The 20998-nt window shown below is 40.6% G+C and overlaps 1 protein-coding gene across 1 annotated transcript in view; it reads left to right on the top strand.

Annotated features, from left to right (window-relative positions):
* The window catches only part of LOC105384795 (neural cell adhesion molecule 1-A), a 258015-nt gene that overhangs the window by 154147 nt on the left and 82870 nt on the right, over positions 1–20998 (top strand). The window contains exons 6-7 of the mRNA XM_048630715.1: positions 2761–2964; positions 3242–3402. Coding sequence (XP_048486672.1) covers positions 2761–2964; positions 3242–3402 — 365 coding nt within the window. The remainder of the gene's footprint in view (positions 1–2760; positions 2965–3241; positions 3403–20998) is intronic.

Raw genomic sequence — 20998 nt, forward strand, 5'->3', positions numbered from 1 at the left:
TGTGTGTGTGTGTGTGTGTGTGTGTGTGAGAGAGTGTGTGTGCTACAGAGAAACGCTTTTATCTCCCGGAGTGTATGCGATACTTTATTACATAGAAAACTTCAGCCGCAGTCGCAAAACTGCGTTCTGTTTTGAAAGACATTCTATAAATCCTGGTTGTGAATGTACTTTGCTCGGTGTGAGTAATAAGGGATTGGATTGCGGAGCGGTGGTAGCTCAGTCGGGTAAGCGCCCGCTTCTCACGTCAGAGATGCTTGTTCAAATCCCGGCCCTGACATGCACTAATGTAGGGATGAGTAGGGATGGCAAGGAAACCTGCACATCGTATGCATATAGATTTAGCACTCCTATCTGTGGGAACCCTCCAATCCACAGTGGACCAGTGGATGGAAATGAAGCAAGTTTAGAACTTGGGGGTTATGCATAAGGTTCCATTCGAATGAGTCAGGTGTAGGTACAGGTAGGTAGGTCAGAAATAGAAGTGATTACATAAAAATATACCTACTTTCAGTTTTTGCTCATTTGACAATAAATAGTATTTTTTGTTACTAATACCCCACAGCAGGGAACACAGGACCGCTTTTATCTAACTAAGAGACACCATCGCTCCATCAACGACGCTCTTCCGGACTGACACCAGACACTGGACAGAAGAAGTCGTTATTGTCCCGGGCCGAAGTCATCGCGACAAGCAAAGCGAACTTTATCAGATTTAGTGCGTCTCTTCAAACAAAATTTAAATCGACGGGACCCCGAATTTGCATAATCGAGAAATTGATTGAAGCGTATTACCTAAAAATACGGCGCTAGATAAAAAAATAAATTCAATTCTCGTGAACGCAGATGCCCGCCTAATGACAGGGCTTACAGCCGCCGCCGCCGCCGCCGCTTCCGGGCATTCTTCAACGCAAATTGTTCCGACGCGTGCCGCGGGCCTGTTGCTCGCCTCACTCGCTCCCGACTCATCCAGCTAATTCCACATACACCTGGACCATTTGTTTAACAGGGTATCCATTAGCTTGTGGTGTCTAAATAATTATTTTCACTCTTATCTTCGAACAAATAATTCTGAAATTAAGCTTAATTATATGTCAAAGCCTGTTTTGCGTTGCAAACACCAAATTTCAGTGTAACGGGGGAAAAGGTTGTTTTTCTTGAGAAAAACAAGCAAAACAACAAGCGGTGCGGAAGCACTCGCCCCCCGCCCCCTCGCCCCGCGCCCCGCTCCCCTCGCTCGCTACGACCTTTGATTTAGAAACCTATTTTGAATATCCAATAAAAGCAGTAAATAGATTTGGGGCGTCGCTTTCAGAATTGCAACAAGCTCGCTCGGTGACCCGGTTCTTATGAAACATGAATGGAGGAATCTTGTTATGGGCGCCCCGCAGTGAGTAGCCTGTCATAAAACATACACTCGCAAATGTTTATACAACACGCACGGGAATAAATAAATAGGAGCAGCAGCCCACGCAGCTGGAGTCAATGAAATGGGAAATTAAATTGGTTTAGATTCTTTGCTTTATGTTGGAAACGATTGAATTCGGTGAAAGGGCCCGGGTCCGGGCCACGGCGGACAAAGGTGGCGGTTGTTTGTGCACAAACACTGCGACGGAGGTCCTCGGGACTGATGTCCTGTTTAGACTCCGAGAGCTTCCAATTGGAATGTTTTCCGTCAGATCTATTGGAAATTCCCTGTGAGCGGTCTGTTTGAGTTTTACAGGGAGTCGGCGAGGGGGATCTGATACGAGGAGAGCAACACTGTTCGCTTTATGACGTTTGGACGGGATGCTGTTAGTCCCCGTTGCGTCAGGGCTTTATCCTACATTGTGATAAAATGCAAGTTTAATGCAGAGCCGGGAGATGCGGAGTCAGGCGCCATAACCCGTGCATTGTCTCATCCACATTGATATTACGGCGATGTCCTGCGCTGCGGAACATGTTTTATCACATAATATTCCCGGCATCAATATTTTATTTTGCGGACATTATTGCTTCCCTGTTCTTAGAATATATTCCTCACGTCTGGCAATAATTCTCGGTAGAACGATAACGGGGTAATAATTGCATATTAAATATTTATGAGCTTATAAAAGTGCATGTGAACAAACTACATTGTTCACCTTTATAGGCGTCTTCCGCCGCAGGGCACCGCTGCACATAAATTATGTGTTGTGTTTCGGAAAAGTTTCATCTTTTGAGTTCGACAACTTTATGATTTGTTAGGGAATTCAGCAGATGACTACAAAAGATCGTGCTGCTCCGGGCATTATTAGTTTTCGGTCCAAAAAGGGTATTGTCCGACAGGGTGACACACAACTTTATTCATTTTGCAACAAAAACCTACTCTTTAGGCTGCGTTCCTAGTAGGCAAACTGTTTTCAACCGAGTGAGTTAGCAACGTATATTTCCACAGGTTTTTTAAACCTTTGAACGTAATATGAAGTGTTACTAACGCCTTAACTAACGACTGAGCACTCGGTGACTCGGTGAGCCGAACGGCTCGCTGCGTTACTACCCGGTGAACACCGAGTAGTAACGCAGTCTTATACAAAAAAGGCGTATGATATAATAAACAGACATTAATTGTTTCTCTTAAGTGCGCAAGCACGGGGCGCAAGACGCGCATATCATGACGTCACCACTTATATCGCGCAGCCTTGACAGCGAGCGCGGCGGAGAATTTTTGTCACGTCTTAACGCTCGCGCCCCGTGCTAGGCTAGCAGTCCAGTCATCTTCTAACCAAACCCCATCTCCCGCAGGCCGCCCCGAGCCCTCAGTCCGCTGGCTCGTCAACGGGGTACTAGTGGACGAGGAGTACGAGCACAATACGGGCGACGTGATCGAGAACCGGCTGCTGTGGCCCGCCGTGTCTCGCGCCGACTACGCCGCCGTGTTCACGTGCCAGGCCGCCAACTCGCAGCTCGTGCCGCCCCGGGAGGTGTCACTTGTGTTGGATATGTTCTGTGAGTGTTTTCTACTAAAAGTTATGTTTTTTTTGCCATAAGTGTTCGTAAGAGAGGAAGTTCAGAAGATTACTTAAGTATTTAATCACCCACCGAGCACTATAAATGAGTGATGTTAACAGTTGATGGTGCAAGAAATTTGCGTTATCTTATCGATACCTACACCTAAAAGTGGTGTTTAGAATTGACCTTTATCCGTCAGTCAATGGCGAATTTCAACCACATTGCTGAACATCTACGATGTAGATTTTATAATCTATCCCCCATTCTCCCCCAGTGCGTCCACTGACAGTGGAGATCAAGAAGCCGTCGTCACTAGGCGAGGAGGAGTCTCTGACGGCGGAGCGGCGCTACGAGGTGGCCTGCGAGTCCGCCGGCAGCCGCCCGCCCGCGCTGCTCTCCTGGTACAAGGGCAAGAGGCAGCTCAAGAGGATCACGGTCAGTACATACAGGATATACTCTCCTAGATATATGAAACTTCAAAATTCTCTAGCATATTTCGTATGTGGCATCCGTTCTACGCTTGCTTATTCCGAATGATACGAGTATAGCCGGTGTTCTTCAAAAGGCGTTATCGAATCATAATAATTAACAGCGCGGCCTTAATTTCATTATAGAAATAACTCGCGTCAAATTGATCGCGTTAATTACTAACATTCGTGTTCATTTAAAGTTAAAATGCTAATTTTAACCAATCTAATTAACACGGGATAATCCTCAAATAAACTAGAATATCCAATCCAGGCACGGACTAGTTTTAGTTTTCCAATATTTAGAGTAAAGCCTTGATCTGTGTGTGCCCTATTAGGTCGGTCCTGGCTGTTAAGCCAAGTCGGGGCTAAGTCCACCCTTCTCCGTATTTATCTAGCGATTACATCGGACCTTTTGTGCTAATAACTTCCATCTGGTCCCTGCTAGGTAAAGGTTCATATTATATCTATGAAGGTTCTTTCATGTACGTAAAGATTTCAGTGCTATTTGGATATTCATTACATAGTATTATTTTATTTATTTTATTTACATAGTAACACTATTTATATCAAAATATTTTTCCCAATTTGATGATGAATTGAAAATCACTCGTCAATTATTTAGTCAAACAGCTTATTAACTTATTGTTATTACACCGAGTTTTATCCATTATCGTTACTATTGATCTATCAATAACCAATGACCACATAGTTATACGTCTATTTACACGTATTCAATGCTATTATTCATTATACAAATTAGCATGAGATAATCTCGCAACCAATTATACCCGTAGCTAGGTCTGAATGGCGGCTCGCTTCACTCGGACAGGGCTAGTAATGTGATCACCTGCGAGTGATTAGTGAGCGACGACGCGACACGCCGCTGCGGCCACCACGTGTCGTCGCGGCACACGACGACAAATATGTAGATTCCGACGAAAAATAATCCCATAGAAATACATAGAAACCACTGGTGTCGTTGCGACACGCCGCGTCGTCGTCCGATGATAATTTGCACCTTTATGATGAAGTGGTGTAATACGAAGTGAGAGCAATGAGAAAAACTTAAAATACTTGCAAGGCAGATTTAGTAAAAGTATTATCTTGTATTTACTGTACAAAAGTACTAACTTTGTACGAGTAGCACTTAATAAATTAAAACTTTTTATGACGTAAACAAGCTGTAACAAAACTAAAAACAGCAACAACAAGCATTAAGCGATCCTTTTCATAAAGCAGCGCTAATTATAACTGTACCGCACTCCCAGAGTCGCCGCGCCGTGGCACTATCTATGTGCACCAGTAGATACCTTACATATACCGCTCTAACTTTACTAAGCTTTGCTCTATAAACTACGTTTCACATAAAAACTTAACGATGAGAATTAGGGAGAAAAAATCACCAAAATAAAGTAATAAAAGTTTCCACAACTCTCCGTTTGATTCTTTTCAGCGAGCCAAAGTGTTGTAACGGCAGCCAATAATAGCTCTTTTAATGCAAATTTTCCAATAGTGAAACTATCAACGCTTTGCGCCACTTAGTGCAGCCGATAATTGAGTCTGTGCAGAATTTTTCACAACACAAGTTGGTGCTCGGCGGGGGCGAGGCGGGGGCGGAGCGGGGGCGGCGGGGCGAGTGAATGCCCGCTAATTACCGCCTCGATAGCGATAATCTCATTGATCCGCTCTCGAGCTGTGATTTAACAACTTCCTGCAGGAGGAAGCCACGCGTAAGTTTTTCCCCAACTATTTGTTCCCGGCTCCCCCCCCCCTGATCTCCGGCGAAGTTCCGCCAACTTGTGAGCGGAACTGTCGTCCGAAATTTGGTGTCCGCATCGATGGCGCCGCGAGCGCCGGCATACCTCGGAACTAATTAGATCTCTCGTCAGCCGCAGCGCAGTCGGATGAACTGCGCCGCCGGTTCATGATCAATCTGGACGGTCAAGTTTGTAACGAGCGATGTTCATGCACACGCGCCTTCCTCCTCACTGGAGCCAACTTCGAGCAGGCCCTAGTTTACTGTTTTTGACAACGTCAAGTTTGTTCCGACCTACTCCTGCAGCGAGCCGTGTTTGCGGCGGTGGGTCGACTCGCCGGCAGTTTTTGTGCGGGTCGGTATTGATTCCTGTAGCGTCGCGTGCGGCCGCCGCTGGAACGTCGCCAGCGCGCTGTCGCAGCACCCGCGCCATTACACCACACACCGCGCACCCCGCGCCACGCCGCACCGGGGCCGCAGACACCACGCAGCCACTCGCAGACACGACGCGACTACACGCCTCGACCAATCACCGCGCCCGGTGTCGCCATTGTCCCCGAGTTACACACTATTGTAATCACACAAAGATCATTCAAGTGCATAGTCCGCTTTGTGCGGCGACCACACAATGCCGAGAATATGTTTGCAATTGTGTCGATGCATAACGATCGGCGGACACCTCGAGGTACTTCGCTTCAAACGTTGCGTCACAGAGATGAAATCCTATTGAGAGTATTCCGGGAAACCTTGTAGTGGACGAAAGTAAATCAGATTCTCGTTTCGAGGCGCATTTCGTCGCCACACGCTCGCTCCCGGCCGCCTCACTACTCTCAGGTATAAAATCCACAAGCGAATTCGAATATGAAAATTCCCGATCGCCGTTTTAAGTCTATTCAAATTGGTCATCAAATAAAAGTTTTATCGCATCGATTTTCGATTTCCGCGTATCCCCCATATCGCGTGATCGCGGCACTTAGCCGCAGCGCGCTTGGAGCGCGGCCAACGTTCTTTTGAACCTTTTGCATAGACTCGTAATCATTGAATATCGGATTCACGATTACTATTATATTAAATTAAACGGAGGAATTTGAAATCGGAACGTTCGCGTCTCGCTAATAAACGGGGTGATTAACGAACCAGAAAATGAATGAATCGGAATCGAACGCGAATTAATTAGAAGGCTGAATAATGATTTTGAATTAATAACGAAGTAAAATTGATATTATGCATCGGGGTGAAGCGGAGATATGGAATAGAATCGGAATGCGGGGCGGAGGTGACGTCACAGCTGTCAGGGCGGCCGGGCTGGCGCGGGGCCAGCCGCTCGCTCATTATCCGCTATTAATTTGAACATCACACCGACTCACTCGGAAAAACCATCTTATAGATAACGAATGAAATTCATACTTTTTCGGACTAACTTTACGAGGAAGTTACTAAATCAGCTATATAATATAGGTACTCTTTCCTTTTCCTAATATCACTTGAACAAACATATCGAGTGTTTGTGGAGCACTCACGCGCGTCATATTAGGCCAATTCCGATGATAATACAAGAACAAACACTGATCGCGAGGCGCCGACCTGTCTCTAACCTTCCATATCTAAAAATAATAACTGCGTTTACTTTGCACACACGCCCCACGCCGAGAGCTTTGAATATTGGGACAAAGCGGGTAATTGAACGAAAATACATATACAGCTGCTATTGACTTAAATATACTATTTCGTACAAACTTAACAGAATTCATTCGTCTGCAACTTTTTTGGCTCAAACGTTTCCCGGAAACACCTGGTTTAGTTGTACGTTGTACGTAACTTTGAATTCTAAGAGCAATTTGTACCAGGCGGCCAGACGCACTGAAGAGTCACAAATTCGCGCTAACATTGAACTCGGTTGCTGTGAAGTAAGGAAGCGAATTTTCCACATGAGGAGGCACATACACCGATCAGCCGTGCGTACAATAAGTCATGCACGCCGCGTATTCAATTATTGACGGTGCAGTGTGACGAGGGCAGAGTCCGTCGCGACTTGCTCTGGCCTCGTAGTAGCCTGGTAGCTTATGACTATAAGTGAGGTATTACAGATCTGCTCGTAAGTATTTGGTTTTTGCTAATACAGACATTACAAATAAGGCACTATGATTGTAAAATTTTAACTAGATGATGTTAAAATACCTATACTCAGCTGATTTAATTATTATTAATGTTGCCTTTGAAACATTGATTGGTGTAACATGAATGAAATATAGACCTCGGTTAAATGTGAAAGCTAGTGAAAAGCGCACAGTGAGTAAGATTGAACTAGGTCGTGGTTTCTTTATGAGTTCCTGGTAGTGCCTGCCTTCAAACGAGCTTTCAACTAATTACTTGAGTTAAAAAATATACTTTGAGGATTTCTAAACCCACCCTCCTCAACTTGGATCTTACAGAAGTGAAAAGAAATGATAAAGTATTAGATTCATTTTTAATAAAACTCTATCATGCGCTTCTTGCTTGATAAACAATTCTTCAATTTATTCAAATACAGATAAATTCCTAAAACTGCAAACTAAGGCAAGGTCATGCGGGTTTATTCCAAATTCATGACTTGGATGTGATCCCATATATTGAATATAAAATTGTATACAAAGATAGGATCGACATGCACTGAATAAGTGAGGAGTGGCCCGGCAGCGGGGGCGATAGGCCGGTGATTTATTTATAAAGTGAGTGAGTAAAAACGTCTCAGTCGCTCCCTCGGCGTGAGTTGCAGTTGCGAGTCATCAATATACGCGTGCGTGCGCCCGGAATGCTAAGTTCGCCTTTGCAAATAGAGCTATTCGATATCTTCACTTATTTGATGTGGATTGGTCGGATAAAGTGATGTAGGGTAATGGGTAGCAACAAATAAACTTCGTATTTGTAAACTCACTACTTTCTTTTATTGATTTTATGAACACACTCACACACGTACTTGTTACAGCTTGAACAATTTTACTTGTAGCAGTATTAAAAACTAAGTGATGCTACGAAGTAAAATTATTCAAATCTCACAATGCAAAGCACCCATATTGTTTAAACTGACTATCTTCATTTCCATCCTTTGTACATTTGCAACGCCGAGGAGAACAGGACGGTGTAAGTGGACATTAGTCCCGCGCCTCGGCCCGGCCGGAGCGGACAGGCTTTTAGACTCCGTCCCTCTACAACAAAGTAACAAATACACCTTATTCACTTTTACTTAGTCACTAAATTGAAGCAGACAGCTGCGCCCGTGATTCTTATATCACGGTAACTGAGTTGAACATCCTCTGACACGTAAAACGCCCGAGAGACTCGATATAATGTGCAGTAGTTGAAGAAGAAAGAATCCGACCAAATGCTCAACGAATTGGAGTATGATAAGGCCTTTAGATTTCGCGATTGAAACTAGCGGAGTGAAAGACTTGAGGGTTTCATGTAGGGGGGGCAGAGGAGGGGGGGGGGGGTGTACTACACTGTGGACGGAGTTGCGATATCATTGACAACTGACTTAAGCCCGAGCGGTGCCCGAGCTACGCTCTAGAAGTGATCGTGGTATCTGTGTGGCTTGTTGGCCTCCTTTCCGTATCTAAACCATAATATATACAACAATTTCAGTACCTGGAATAGCCCTAGATTACTTGCAATTGATAAACCACATTAACCTAACGCTTTTCTTATTTAAAGCCTTGAACTGTGACTGCTCATATCGCAAACAAATGCGTTACAAAACTTTCAGAACAACTGTAAGTCGGGCAGGATCAGAGCAGTGACTCCCTCACAGAGTGTAGCACGGAGCAGTAAATCTGTAGCTAGCGGTGTCACTCGCAATGTTGTCCGCCCGAGTGCACGGCTACTAGAGGGCCACTCTCACTTGACAAAAATACAAATAATGGACGCTTCTATGAAATTGGTACGGTTCATGTAATGAGATATAGTCGAGGTTAGTGAAAAAGCGATCCGAAACGTGGCTTTTCGTAAGCTGGAATAACCCGCCTGAGTCCAGACTGCTCTTGCTGGTTATCTTCGGACACTGAAAAGTACTTATAAGTGCTTTGTTTTCTTTTAGAGTTGACTTTAAATTTCAAACAAAGTACATTACATATTTAGCGATAGTTATTTCACAGATTTTGGCTATTGAAAACGATACTGCGCTGTATAATATATTATGTTCGTACAACTGTGTATACTTAGATTTGTTGTTATATGTACGCATACACATATTATTTTATATTGGGGATGTTGCGTTGTTGCGATAAATTAAATTGATATGTAAACAGTATAGCTATGAACGCAATGCCTTCATAGCAATATTTTTCTGACGAATGTCGCAGCTGATCTATATTGAAGTCAAGATAACTGCTTTTATCTATACTTATAGAAGCCACGATAAGTATTAGATTTTCCTAGAAAGCAATGTTAGCCGGCGCGCATGACGAGGCGACTCCCGACATTCATTGAACACGACGCTCCATCACACGGCGGCGGCCACTTATTCTCCGCTTAATATCTCACGTCAACTTTACTTTAAAAATGTTAGCGATAATGTGGCGGGTGGTTTCAATTTGAAAGGAATTTACGCTGTCTAGGGATCGTTGGTTATCTCAATATTGGGAAATTATTGGGAACATTATCATTTGTTTCATTAAAGAAATATAGTGTTTTAGTCTGTGCAATTTATCTTTTAAGAAAACTTTGAGAACAAAGTTCAATACAGGAAGTGAAGTGGAGAAATGTATCCAACGTGAGTGGCACTCGAGAAACGTTAAAAATCTCAGTTCGTTACCCGTTAGACCGCCGCGCGCGTAGCAGCTGTCCGCTACGACACGTGCTACGCCGTAGCCGCTACGTGCTACGGCTGCTACGCCGTAGTAGCTACTAGTTGTGAGACTCGTGAGTTATCGTTATCATGAGCCTTGCAATATTTTGTAAACGTTCTATAGCGTAAAGTTCTATAAATTAGCTTTAACAAAGTTTTTTCTACCAAAGATTGTATACTTCACACTATAGCACAACTAATCGCTTATACCCAGAATTCGAATCAAACACTCAACACTCTCTGTAATATTGCCAACACCCACACACATATGTTTACATAAAAGCATCTTCGCACGTCCAAAGCCCCAATTTCTTCCCGCGCTGACCCCAAAAACCAGTTTTCCTGTAAACCCTCATTACGTTGAGAGTAAAAAAGGGGATTTCCCCTCACGGTCCATACGGCTTCGCGCCTCGGCGATGTACTCAGAACTCAGACCTTCCGGTTCTTGCCTGATCACCTTTTATTCAGTTTTTTTTACGGTGGTTTATTGGAATTGTGGATTCCCTGTAACAAAAAAATATTAAACATAGGCTTTGATTGAAAAAGAGTTACATATAGCTCCTAGGTTAGTTTATCAAATGTAGTGAGTTATTTTAAGACACAATATCACGACGCACTATAAAAAATTGTCTTATAAAGTTGAAATTCTACTTTATATATTATATTATGTCTGGGTTAGCCAAATTTTCCACACTGGCAATTTTAATCTTGCCCTAAATAGAGCCAAACATGTGACGTAAATAGGTTTTCATTTCTCCAGATAAATAAAACTTAGAGTCGAAGATATTTATTTACAATAAAAAAACTATTTGGTACTTTTCGTCATTATCGCAAACTGATAAAAGGTTGCTGGTTGTTGGCAATTTTCATTGAAACCTATTTACAAACTCGGTCTTACATATTCGTTTGTGTAAAATAAAAGGCAACTAATGTTTATGCCGGCGATGATCAGCCAGGACTCACTTCACATAAAAAGGCGAGTAAAGTGCTGCTGAAGTCTGCGCAATGCCGGCTCCTGCCTCGGAACTAGTTATCTTAACTCGACAGATAATTCGTAGGGCGCGCCGCTCGCCTAGCTTGCACTGCCACCGTGCCAACACTAGTCCAGCATGAATGCCGCCACACTGGGCACTACGTTGCTATTATTTTACCGATGGGTATTTTTGGGTTATTATTTACATATTTTTTTATTGGTGTAGGTACAGCATTATTTTGATAAAAGCAAAATACTACGGTTGAAAATATCTCCCTATGAAAAAACTTTAAACATAGTATTTGTTTAAAATACGCATGTAAAGCTTTCATACATCATATCAGTTGTTCAACATATATTATATTGCATACAAGTAGGATGTTCCTCTGAGCTGAAGCCAGCAGTAGTCCCGCCAGGCTCCGGCGCGCGTCCACAGCGAGGTATAATTAACTTGATTTCAGCAGCACTTTGTTAGCAAATTGTTGGAACTGCATTCCGTCCGCCATCTTGTTAGATAAAACTTTTTGGACGACGACGCTTTAGTGCCGCAAATTACATTTTATTGCTGTCTTTTGAATGGCACGCGCTCACTTAGACTGGAGTCTGACTGGTTTATGTACTTCACATTCACTGATTATTTTAGTAAGCGCTAAATTATTTATAGTTAAAAATTTAATTCATTTTGGCAATGAAGGTAATGATCCATTTTATTTATATTGCGTAAGGAGAAATTGATTTCTATGTAGAATAGAATTAATTAAAATGTCTAACATTACTTACGGATTATAAATGCAAAGTATACGGAAACCTGACAAATACAAACTTATAAGCTGTAAACTTTTAATTGCTAACCTCATTTCTACAAAAAAGTTTCCACAAATCTCCTTGAACGGAAAACTCTTTTGACAAACGCCAAAATATTTGGACAGTGACCCATAACTTTGCGTCAACAAATAACGTTTACATGATGTAGGGTCATCACAAACTAAGATTATTAAAACACGGAATAAAAAAAAGTTTTTTAAAAATATAACTATTAAAAACTATTAGTTTCAATATAATGTTTGCAAAAAGACAATTGCTAATTTATCAAAAAAATATAAATGATTTCTGTGCAATAAAATGATATTAATATTCAAAATATGTAAGTATTTATGTATGTTCATAAAATGTATAAAGTATTTTAAATATAATAAAAAACATACTAACTAAATGAATTTAATGTTGCAAGCCCTCACCCACCCTCGCTAAAGAAAAATAACTGCTTTATCATCAGAAAATATATAAAAGTGGCGCCTGTAAAGCAAATGGCTTCTTTTTCCGCATTGTAAAATCACTTTAGATCTGAATGAAGAAATAATGTTTAGCAAAATAACAAGTTAAATAACATGTATAATGTATATGCATTTCAGTGACCGTTTTTCACTAGAATAATAAGTCATAATACTCGTAATATACCTACTTACTTTCGTTTAACCGAGTGCCTGTGTGAGTTTTCCACGATAAAAGTTTATGTGTGTGTGATAAAAATCATGTATTCACCTAAATTACCATTTAGAGCATAGAACAACGCGGACTCGGGATGTTTTATAGAGTAAAAGCATGATGTTTATCCCGCACCAAAAGGCTACGAATGTAAGAAAAAATGTTCCAACTTACCTTTAGTGTAACTATGTTCATAGGTTTCACGTTGAGGTAGAATATTTTTTCTGTGTAGTCTTTCAGCGGCCCTTTGGGAGAACTTGTAACTTTTTTTTGGCTAACAAGACGAACTCTTCTGAAGAATGACCGCGGTTATCGGCAACGGAACGCATCGTGAGATTTTCCAAAACGTTTCTTTTCATAATATACAGTATAAAAATATATAATTATTTAAAAATTAGAAATATAGTAACCATTAGTAAGTATATTTTTATTGTGAGAACATTGGACTCTGACCAACAAAATTAGAATTGATGCTGACGTGCCAACTGTATTCTTTAAACGTAGCACTCCGCGCCGCTCCGCCTCCTTCATACCAAATAAGGTTGTTGTCGTTATTTGTAAGCCTAAATAGCCTACTCTAGCCTCGTCTCTCACGCGTCCACTTGGCAGTGAGCCCGTACGTACTCCAGTAATGACCCCGTATATCCGCGTCCGCTCGGGCCCCACGGCTTCAATCCATTAAGGGGCCCGCGGCGCGGTCCGCCGGGACCAGCGCTGAAGGCCGATGTTTAATCACTTAATAACATTTACTTGTATCTCTCCCGTACAGTTTTAGTTCAAAAGGATAGACAAAGTAAACGTCGATTAGTAAAGTGCGTATTTGTGGTCTGATGGAACTAGAACTTGCAAGTCGTTGTTTTCAAACGCATTAAATATCGGAACTGATAGAAGTGATCTACATAAGAGGAATCATAATATCAAAATCGTTCCATTTCCACTATCTTGTCGAGAGTAAGTTTTTACAGTGAAACCTGCTCTCAATTCACCCTATTTAATGTTCATAATATATTATAGTTCGATAATTAGTCGTTCGCGTAACTCTAAACAGAGACATTCAATAATTATTTCTGCCCTTGAACAAGTTGTAGGTCAGTGAAGGTCGTCACCACCTGTCGCCTCCCGTCGTCATCTCGCCACACTACACGAAACATATTTAAATGGAAGTAATAACCTTGAGGCAATAACGAGAGGAATTTCAGACACTTTCAGGTTCATTAAACAGACAAAATTCTTGTCAAATATCTACTCAAAATATTCCATAACTATCTTTTGATTCGATATATTTTGATGTTTATATAGGTATCTGTTGCTGGTCCTAAAATAAACGTTAAAAGAGAGCATAGTAAAGTTTCTAGATGTGTAGTAACAAATACATAATTATGAGCAATTAAGTGAAATTTTAGCTTCCAAAATCAGTTGCGTCCTGTTAACTCGTTACATAAAGTCTTTAAGCAAACTTCCTTACCCCACTTGACCCGTGATGGGCTATTACCGCCGTGGTCTCGCGGCCATTACCCGGGCCCGGCTAATAGTTTATAAATCACATCAGCGCCGCACACCATCGCCGATATTGGATAATTCATGGCTTAACAGATACTAGAAAGCCGCTTTCATTAACAACTCAAAGCCCCACTATCTAGGATCAAAGTCTAGCGAATTGAGTTCTTTGACGCTTCCTAATTGAAACGTAGCGAACGTTTTAAATGAAAATGAATGAGATGTCAAAACTGTAACTAAGATCCAACAGTGAGAAAATGTATTCAATCCAATGATTTTAGTAATTATATAAGTCAATGTTTCAATCTCATATTTGATTTTAAACCATCTTTCATTCTTCTATTTAATAAAAAATATAAACCCAAGATTGTAACAGAATGAAAATAGAAACCCAAAATATAGATCAGGCATCTTACCAGGAGCCCATACATACACAAGCGGTGTGTTGTGCCACGCGGCGGCGGCGGCGGCGGCGGCGGCGGAGGCGGAAATTAAAAGAGCACTGGATCACTCCCCGCGGGCGCGCAATGACGCGGCAAATTGCCAACACACTCATACAAACTAAATGCATCGAATTTGTGTCCGTTTGTTTATTGTTATTGTATCGACGGCCTGACAAATGATTGCTGTTTTTGTGGACAGGAACTTTTTTTGTTGCCGTCAATGTTTTTACTTTTAGGACGTAACTTCACATCGATCCAATTATATTGTAAAAAATATGAATGCACCTTTTTTTTTTAGTAAAAGTTTAATCGAGGTAACTAAAGTACCTAAGTAACTAAAGCTTCATTATTTTGTATCACTAGTGCAATAAAGTCAAACTTTGTAACTACTGCACTAAATCGGCAGCGCCAATACTGGAGTACTCTAGAACTACAGTTGTTAGTCGAACGTCAATTTGCGCCAGACAATTCCAAGTTCAATCTTAGCCGAGACCTGACGCCGGCACCTGAGCACTGCCACTCACCTCCATATTGCACAACTAAGGAGGCTTAGCCTATAAATGTTTGAATACTAAATAGAGTGTTATTTAGCTTATTCATAATTAATTTGACACACATGTTTAATGTGTAATTCTATCAAACAACAACTTGTTTCGAATGTTTCGAATTGGCCACAGTACTCACATAAAAACATAATCACTGTGTACTTTTTCAAAGCTGATGAGTCCAAAAGTTGATTTCTTTGAAAGTGAAATAGTACAGAAGTCGGCTCTGTTCGCTTGTCCCTGGGGGGTGGCTACTACGCCAACCACAGCTCTATCTCGTTGCATTCATCATACTGTACTGGTTACATGACAGCTCTTGTTCTTTCATATTTTCTAATCTAGAGTGAGAGTGAGCGCGGTTGCGTCCGGCGTGACCCGTCGGCCGGCGTGAGAAGGACTGTTTGCTCACCTCCAGTGAGAAATTCAATTTAGTTCCAATGCATTTTTAAGTCGAGAATGGCGGGCGCTGCGCCGCGTTTTCTGTATTGCCGCCGGTTTGTCTTCGAGATTGCCTCCTTCATTTCACAGACAGAGTCGTGCCATTAAGTTTGTATTTATTTGATTAGTTTTCAACGACTTTGTAAGGTTCATGGATGTTAAGGAGACATGTTTTTTTGTTTATGTTGAAAGTTATGTGTCAGTTGTTTAAAACAAAAAAAAATTACGGTACCGACTTGATTATTGTATTCGTTAATCTAAACTAAAACGTATCTATTTTAAATATAGATAAATACTAACACCTTTACTTTTCGGTACTGACAGACTGGTATTACTACCTAACGTTATATAAAATAGAAGTAGCTTCTTCCGCTAACTTACAAAGACAAATCATTTCACACGAGTCGAGAGAGGCGCCTTGCGTCTCAGTTACGGAGTCTCTTAAAACTAATTGAATCAAAACTGCAAGACCCAAAGAGATGAGCGCGGGAGCACGTGTCCTCAAATAGATTAAAGCGGGTGACAAGACGCGCCGACTCGCACTTCCGCTTCCGGTGGCGCCGGCGTCGCCAGGAATGTTCAATTTCGGAACGAGTTAGATGAAATCAACTTAGAGCACGCGGCGGCGGCGGCGGCGGCGGCGGCGGCGGCGGCGGCGGTGGCGGCGGCGCAGTGCTACAAGTATGCAACCTCCGCGGCAACCAGCCAGCATCAGTGTTCCTAATTTGAATACGAACGTGGTTAGATTGCCGTTGTTTCGTTATTGAGATTTTTGTTGCCTGCCAGTAACATGTTATATTCGTTAATAAATCTTCTTATTTATGGGTAAACACGCTCAGCTAAACTACTTATGTTAACCCAATTGGCAATAGTATTTGAGCCCAGCTTGACTCTAATTATAAAGGTCGGTTAACCTCAAACACTTGACTGCATCGTTTGCCAACTAACCCTTAAATGCGATTCAGGGTTGTAGCGAAACGACCGAAGTTACCAATCCAGTGGATCACAAATACCCGCTCCGGGGGCGAGTCCACCACCCTGTATGTTAATGCCACACATTTGCTGAGCACCCTGTTTAGCCAAACTTTATCAGTGGAACTGCTTTAAGCAGATCGGTGATTCAGTTGATGAGAATGTTACTTACTTTCTGAAATATTTAGACTACACTTACTCAATACTTTAAATCCGAAATAATTACAAACTTTTTTAAAGGCGATGTTACGCATTTTATAAATCATAAAGTTTTGTGATATTATTCAGTTATATTATACATCAAAACTACGTCAAAGTATATTTTTAAACTTTTTCCATATTCGTTTTGTAGCTCATCAAATATTCACTCAAAGAAATATTACTTTCCAGCCTCGTTTGTGCGTAGAACTTGGGAAACCGCCCGAAATTATTTGCATAATTATTACAAGTCAAAACTTGACCAGTTTTGTAGTTACAAGATAATTCCGAAGTCGCCGGCGATCGTTAACTCCGAATATAACTAAAGTAGTATTTCGAAGTATAACTAACTTGGACTTTAGCAATACCAATAGTAAAATAGTGACTTGGACCCAACTTGGGCTATCTAAACATTGGCTACGGGATTGCTACGAGGTTCGCTACGAGGCTACGCCGCTACGACGCTACGCTGCTACGACGGCTATACAGCTCCAATGGCACTCCAGCTTTGAACGTTGGATTTTCTCCACTAAAATGACAAGAGCTTTCAAAGCTTTATTCGCTGATCGTATTACGGAAGCGCTCTGATTGGCTTAGCGCTCACTTGTTAATGTCATTGTCTCCGGTACTTCTCTCGTAAATTTGCCACTGTACAAAGGTCATTATTGGGTTTAACAAATTAATACTTCAGGCAGATATTGACATTAAATTTTAATGTGTGTTGAGAATATTGTAACATTTATTATCTCTTGACAAGGGTTAGCTACTGGTTTTCACTAGGTTGACACTGATATGTTAATCAATTTATAGATGTTTGAATTGACTTTATTAAGTACCAGCGATAAATAGGTGTTTGTTGAGTTACATTTTAAAATTAATTATTAAAAATTAATTAAAAAACGTCAAAAACTGTTATTTAAAAAAATAGCTTCGGTGTAGTTTCGGTTTTTTATTATTTTTCTTGTTATCAACAAAATTCAATATGTTCTTTTGGAATAATCTCGCTGTTTTCTTATAACTTTTAAATATTTTAAACTGTTGCATAAAGGTGCACATTAAAGACGTATTTGCATGAACTTAAACTCGCCCGGCGCAGCGCACAATTTGCTTCAAGACAATACTCATTAAAGTCACTTTTGATATTTTCCCATTTTGTCGGTAATGTTTCCGCTCTTGTCTTTATATTAGTAAAAATTCGAGGCCAACATTTTATGCGGTAACTTTGTATTTGTTTGAAGGCTTCATGTTTCTTAATTATTAAGAAAATAAATGGGTAAGTATTTTAATTAAATTTCACATTGCGTCGCTCCGCGCGCCGCCGCCGCCGCCGCCGCCGCCGCCGCCGCCGCCGCCGGGAACTTCTGTAAGCCGCGCTTACAGGTGAAGCTATACAGGCGCTATTCAAGCAAACTCTCGCATAAATATATCGTGATATATAGGTACCTAGATTTTGGGTACTAAGTAAGTGGTATTTTTTTATAGTAGTAGTTATCGGCGATACGGCTCTCGACCTATCACGTGAGTACAATGCACAGCGAAAAGCGGGTGACTTCGGGGATTACAGTCGTGAGCATACTTAAAGTATTTTTTTCTCTTTCACAAGGTGTAAATTGATCATTACAAAGTTCCACCTGTCATTGCCCTTCCATAATTATATCAAATCAATGGACTATTTTCAATGTTCGCGAATGTACCTATAAGTAAAATTAACGTATAGGTACGTATTCAGTAAACAATACAAAAAATTTACCAAAATAAAAAATATTTTTTATGTAAAATTTTGACGATATCTGACAATCACCTGCAATGGAGTTGTAATAGCCGCCGCCCACAGTCGGTTGTACCTTTATTGCTATTTGAATATACGATACGCGGCACAATCGGATTACTTGTGTGTTGTTCACAAATGTATTTTTTACCAACTTAACCTAGATTAACATACATCTGTCCTTTTGTTTTCATTATTAACCAAACATAATATTTGGAGTTAATCGTTAAAACTGAAATATTTCCGAAGGCGTGTAGGTACTATTGAATAATTCTAGTTTAAATAAATACTGTCGATTATAAATAATATTTCTTATAAATTCAATAAAATGGTAATAAACAAATAAAGGATGTTGAAAATGTGTTTCCCGGTAAAATAATTGGAAACCCAATACAAGTCTGCGCTAAGACGAAAGTCAAACAATGTTTCTCGGAAGACAAGCCAAGCTACGTTCTTGGGAATAATATAATAATATGAAAGTTCATTAACTTATTTCTGTTTACCTTGTGTCTCATTCTACTAAACTACAATTTAGTGTGTTTCTGCCAATTTATTTACTGGAATCATCTGGACCATCTTTTACTTTTCCTAGAGATGGAGGCATGTTTCGTTCTATCTACACATTTACATTAATTTTATAAACAACAATAATAATATGTGAAGACAAAAGTATCCCAAACATGACAAAAATAATAATTAATTAATGCGGTGCGATGACAAAGTAATCTAAAGAAATATGGCACCAACTTCAAAAAAGAACAGTTCCTGCTAAGGTATATTTGTACTGTCACATACGAGTAGAATTTGTGTAAACCTTAAATTATTTCTTACATTGTAGTGGTTTTTTGAAGTCGGTTTTTTAATTTTTTTAATTATTATTTTATTTTATAGTTTTTAGTTTATTTGCAATAATTTTCAATCAAAAGTAAGGTGCAAATGATACCAAAAAGTCCTACTAATCAATACGAATCATTCAAGCCTAAACACGAAGTAGTTGCTATATACCGTTGAGGAGTGCCCCTGACTGCCTTCCGTTTCCATCATCAGATCAGCTCAAGGTCACCATCATATTTTTTTTGTTATAAGAACTATATTTACGTTCTTAATTTCATTAGAATCGGTTAATATGTGCCCAAAATGGAAATTTATACCCTGTTTTTACCCCTTTACCCACCCTTGGGGGTGAGATAAAGTTCTGAAAAAAAAATGGGACCACCTGGGAGCTCAACCCAATACAACAAAAAAAGAATTTTCAAAATCGGTTCATAAACGGCGGAGTAATCGGTGAACATACATAAAAAATATAAAAAAACCGAAGTTTGTTTGAAGTCGGTTAAAAAGGGGTCTCCATCATGAGAACTGTTCTTCTCAAGACTCTTTCATCTATACCATCACTTTATGGTCAAACAATAAACAAAATATTTTAGTCCCCCCGCTGCCCCCACCGCACCGCCGCCGCCGCCGCCGCCGCCACTGCCCCTGCAGTTCATAATGCGCTTCCACCGACCCGCAACGAGGAAACAAATGTTTGACTTACTGAACTTTCATCATTATTAATTTCAATACCTACCCTCCTGTAGGTCAACCTGAAGCTTTTATCAATATTAACTTTCATAACTTTCAAATTACATTCCAACAGGCATTTAAACACAATGTTTAAAGTTAGCGACCTTTACAGAATGATTGAAAGAGTACACATTGGATATTTTCAAAATCCTCTATTAATTAGCTATTTTTTTAATCTACTCCCTATAATTGTTAATAACATGATCTCCGTCATGTTTAGAAGATCACATGTCATCACGATTTTCGCAACACGCATTACATTGCCAGGAGGGCTTATTTAAATTCCATGATCTAAAGAATACATTTTTGCATTATAAATCAGCGTTTCATAAAGCTGTAAAGTTAGACTTTTAAGGACATGTGCGTGGTCGTCACGCGGGCGCCATATATCTCGCCGCGACAGGCGCGCCATGTATCACGCATTAGCGTATGAAGAATACGCTTTGCTTCGATCACCATCTCTTTGCTCTTGTTGTTGTTTTGGTTTTAAGTATATTTGCTATTTTGTCCTGCATGTTTTTAAACTCACGACCAATGAATAAGTTACAGTGACATTAGCACCATATTACTCATAAACGGAAAAGACTAGCTTAAATCACCGTCTGCAATGCAGAATATTACCAACTAAAAACGTACCTAATTATTGTGTATTTGGGTCATTAGGGGTGTGTAAGAAGTTTTTTTAAAAATAACGGGTTGAACTTAATCAAATCTCTTTGTCGCAGCAGCTCAATACACCCGGCGCTCTGTGCAGGACAATTTGAGGGAATCTGACTCCGTTGTCGGAACAAAGACGCGCATTCACGGAATCGCAGCGGCTAATATATCAAGCAGTGAATATCTTAAGCCATTGTGTTGCAGGAAGCGGATCCGTGGCCGCGACGCAGACTTAATTAGAGTTCTGTATCTGATGTACGGGATCAATAAGTCTTGCTTGTGTATGTCAAGGATCGGATTGTTTAAGGCTCTAAACCCCAGTTCAGAGTTTATTGTACGCTTGTGAAATGTAGTACTTCTTGTAAAGCACTATTTATGATTGTATAAATAATAGAATAAACTGCAGTATAGTAATGTGTGTGGTGATAAGCTGTTGCCCAC

Source organism: Plutella xylostella, chromosome 4 (assembly GCF_932276165.1).
Source record: "Plutella xylostella chromosome 4, ilPluXylo3.1, whole genome shotgun sequence".
In the NCBI taxonomy this organism is placed as follows: Eukaryota; Metazoa; Arthropoda; class Insecta; order Lepidoptera; family Plutellidae; genus Plutella; species Plutella xylostella.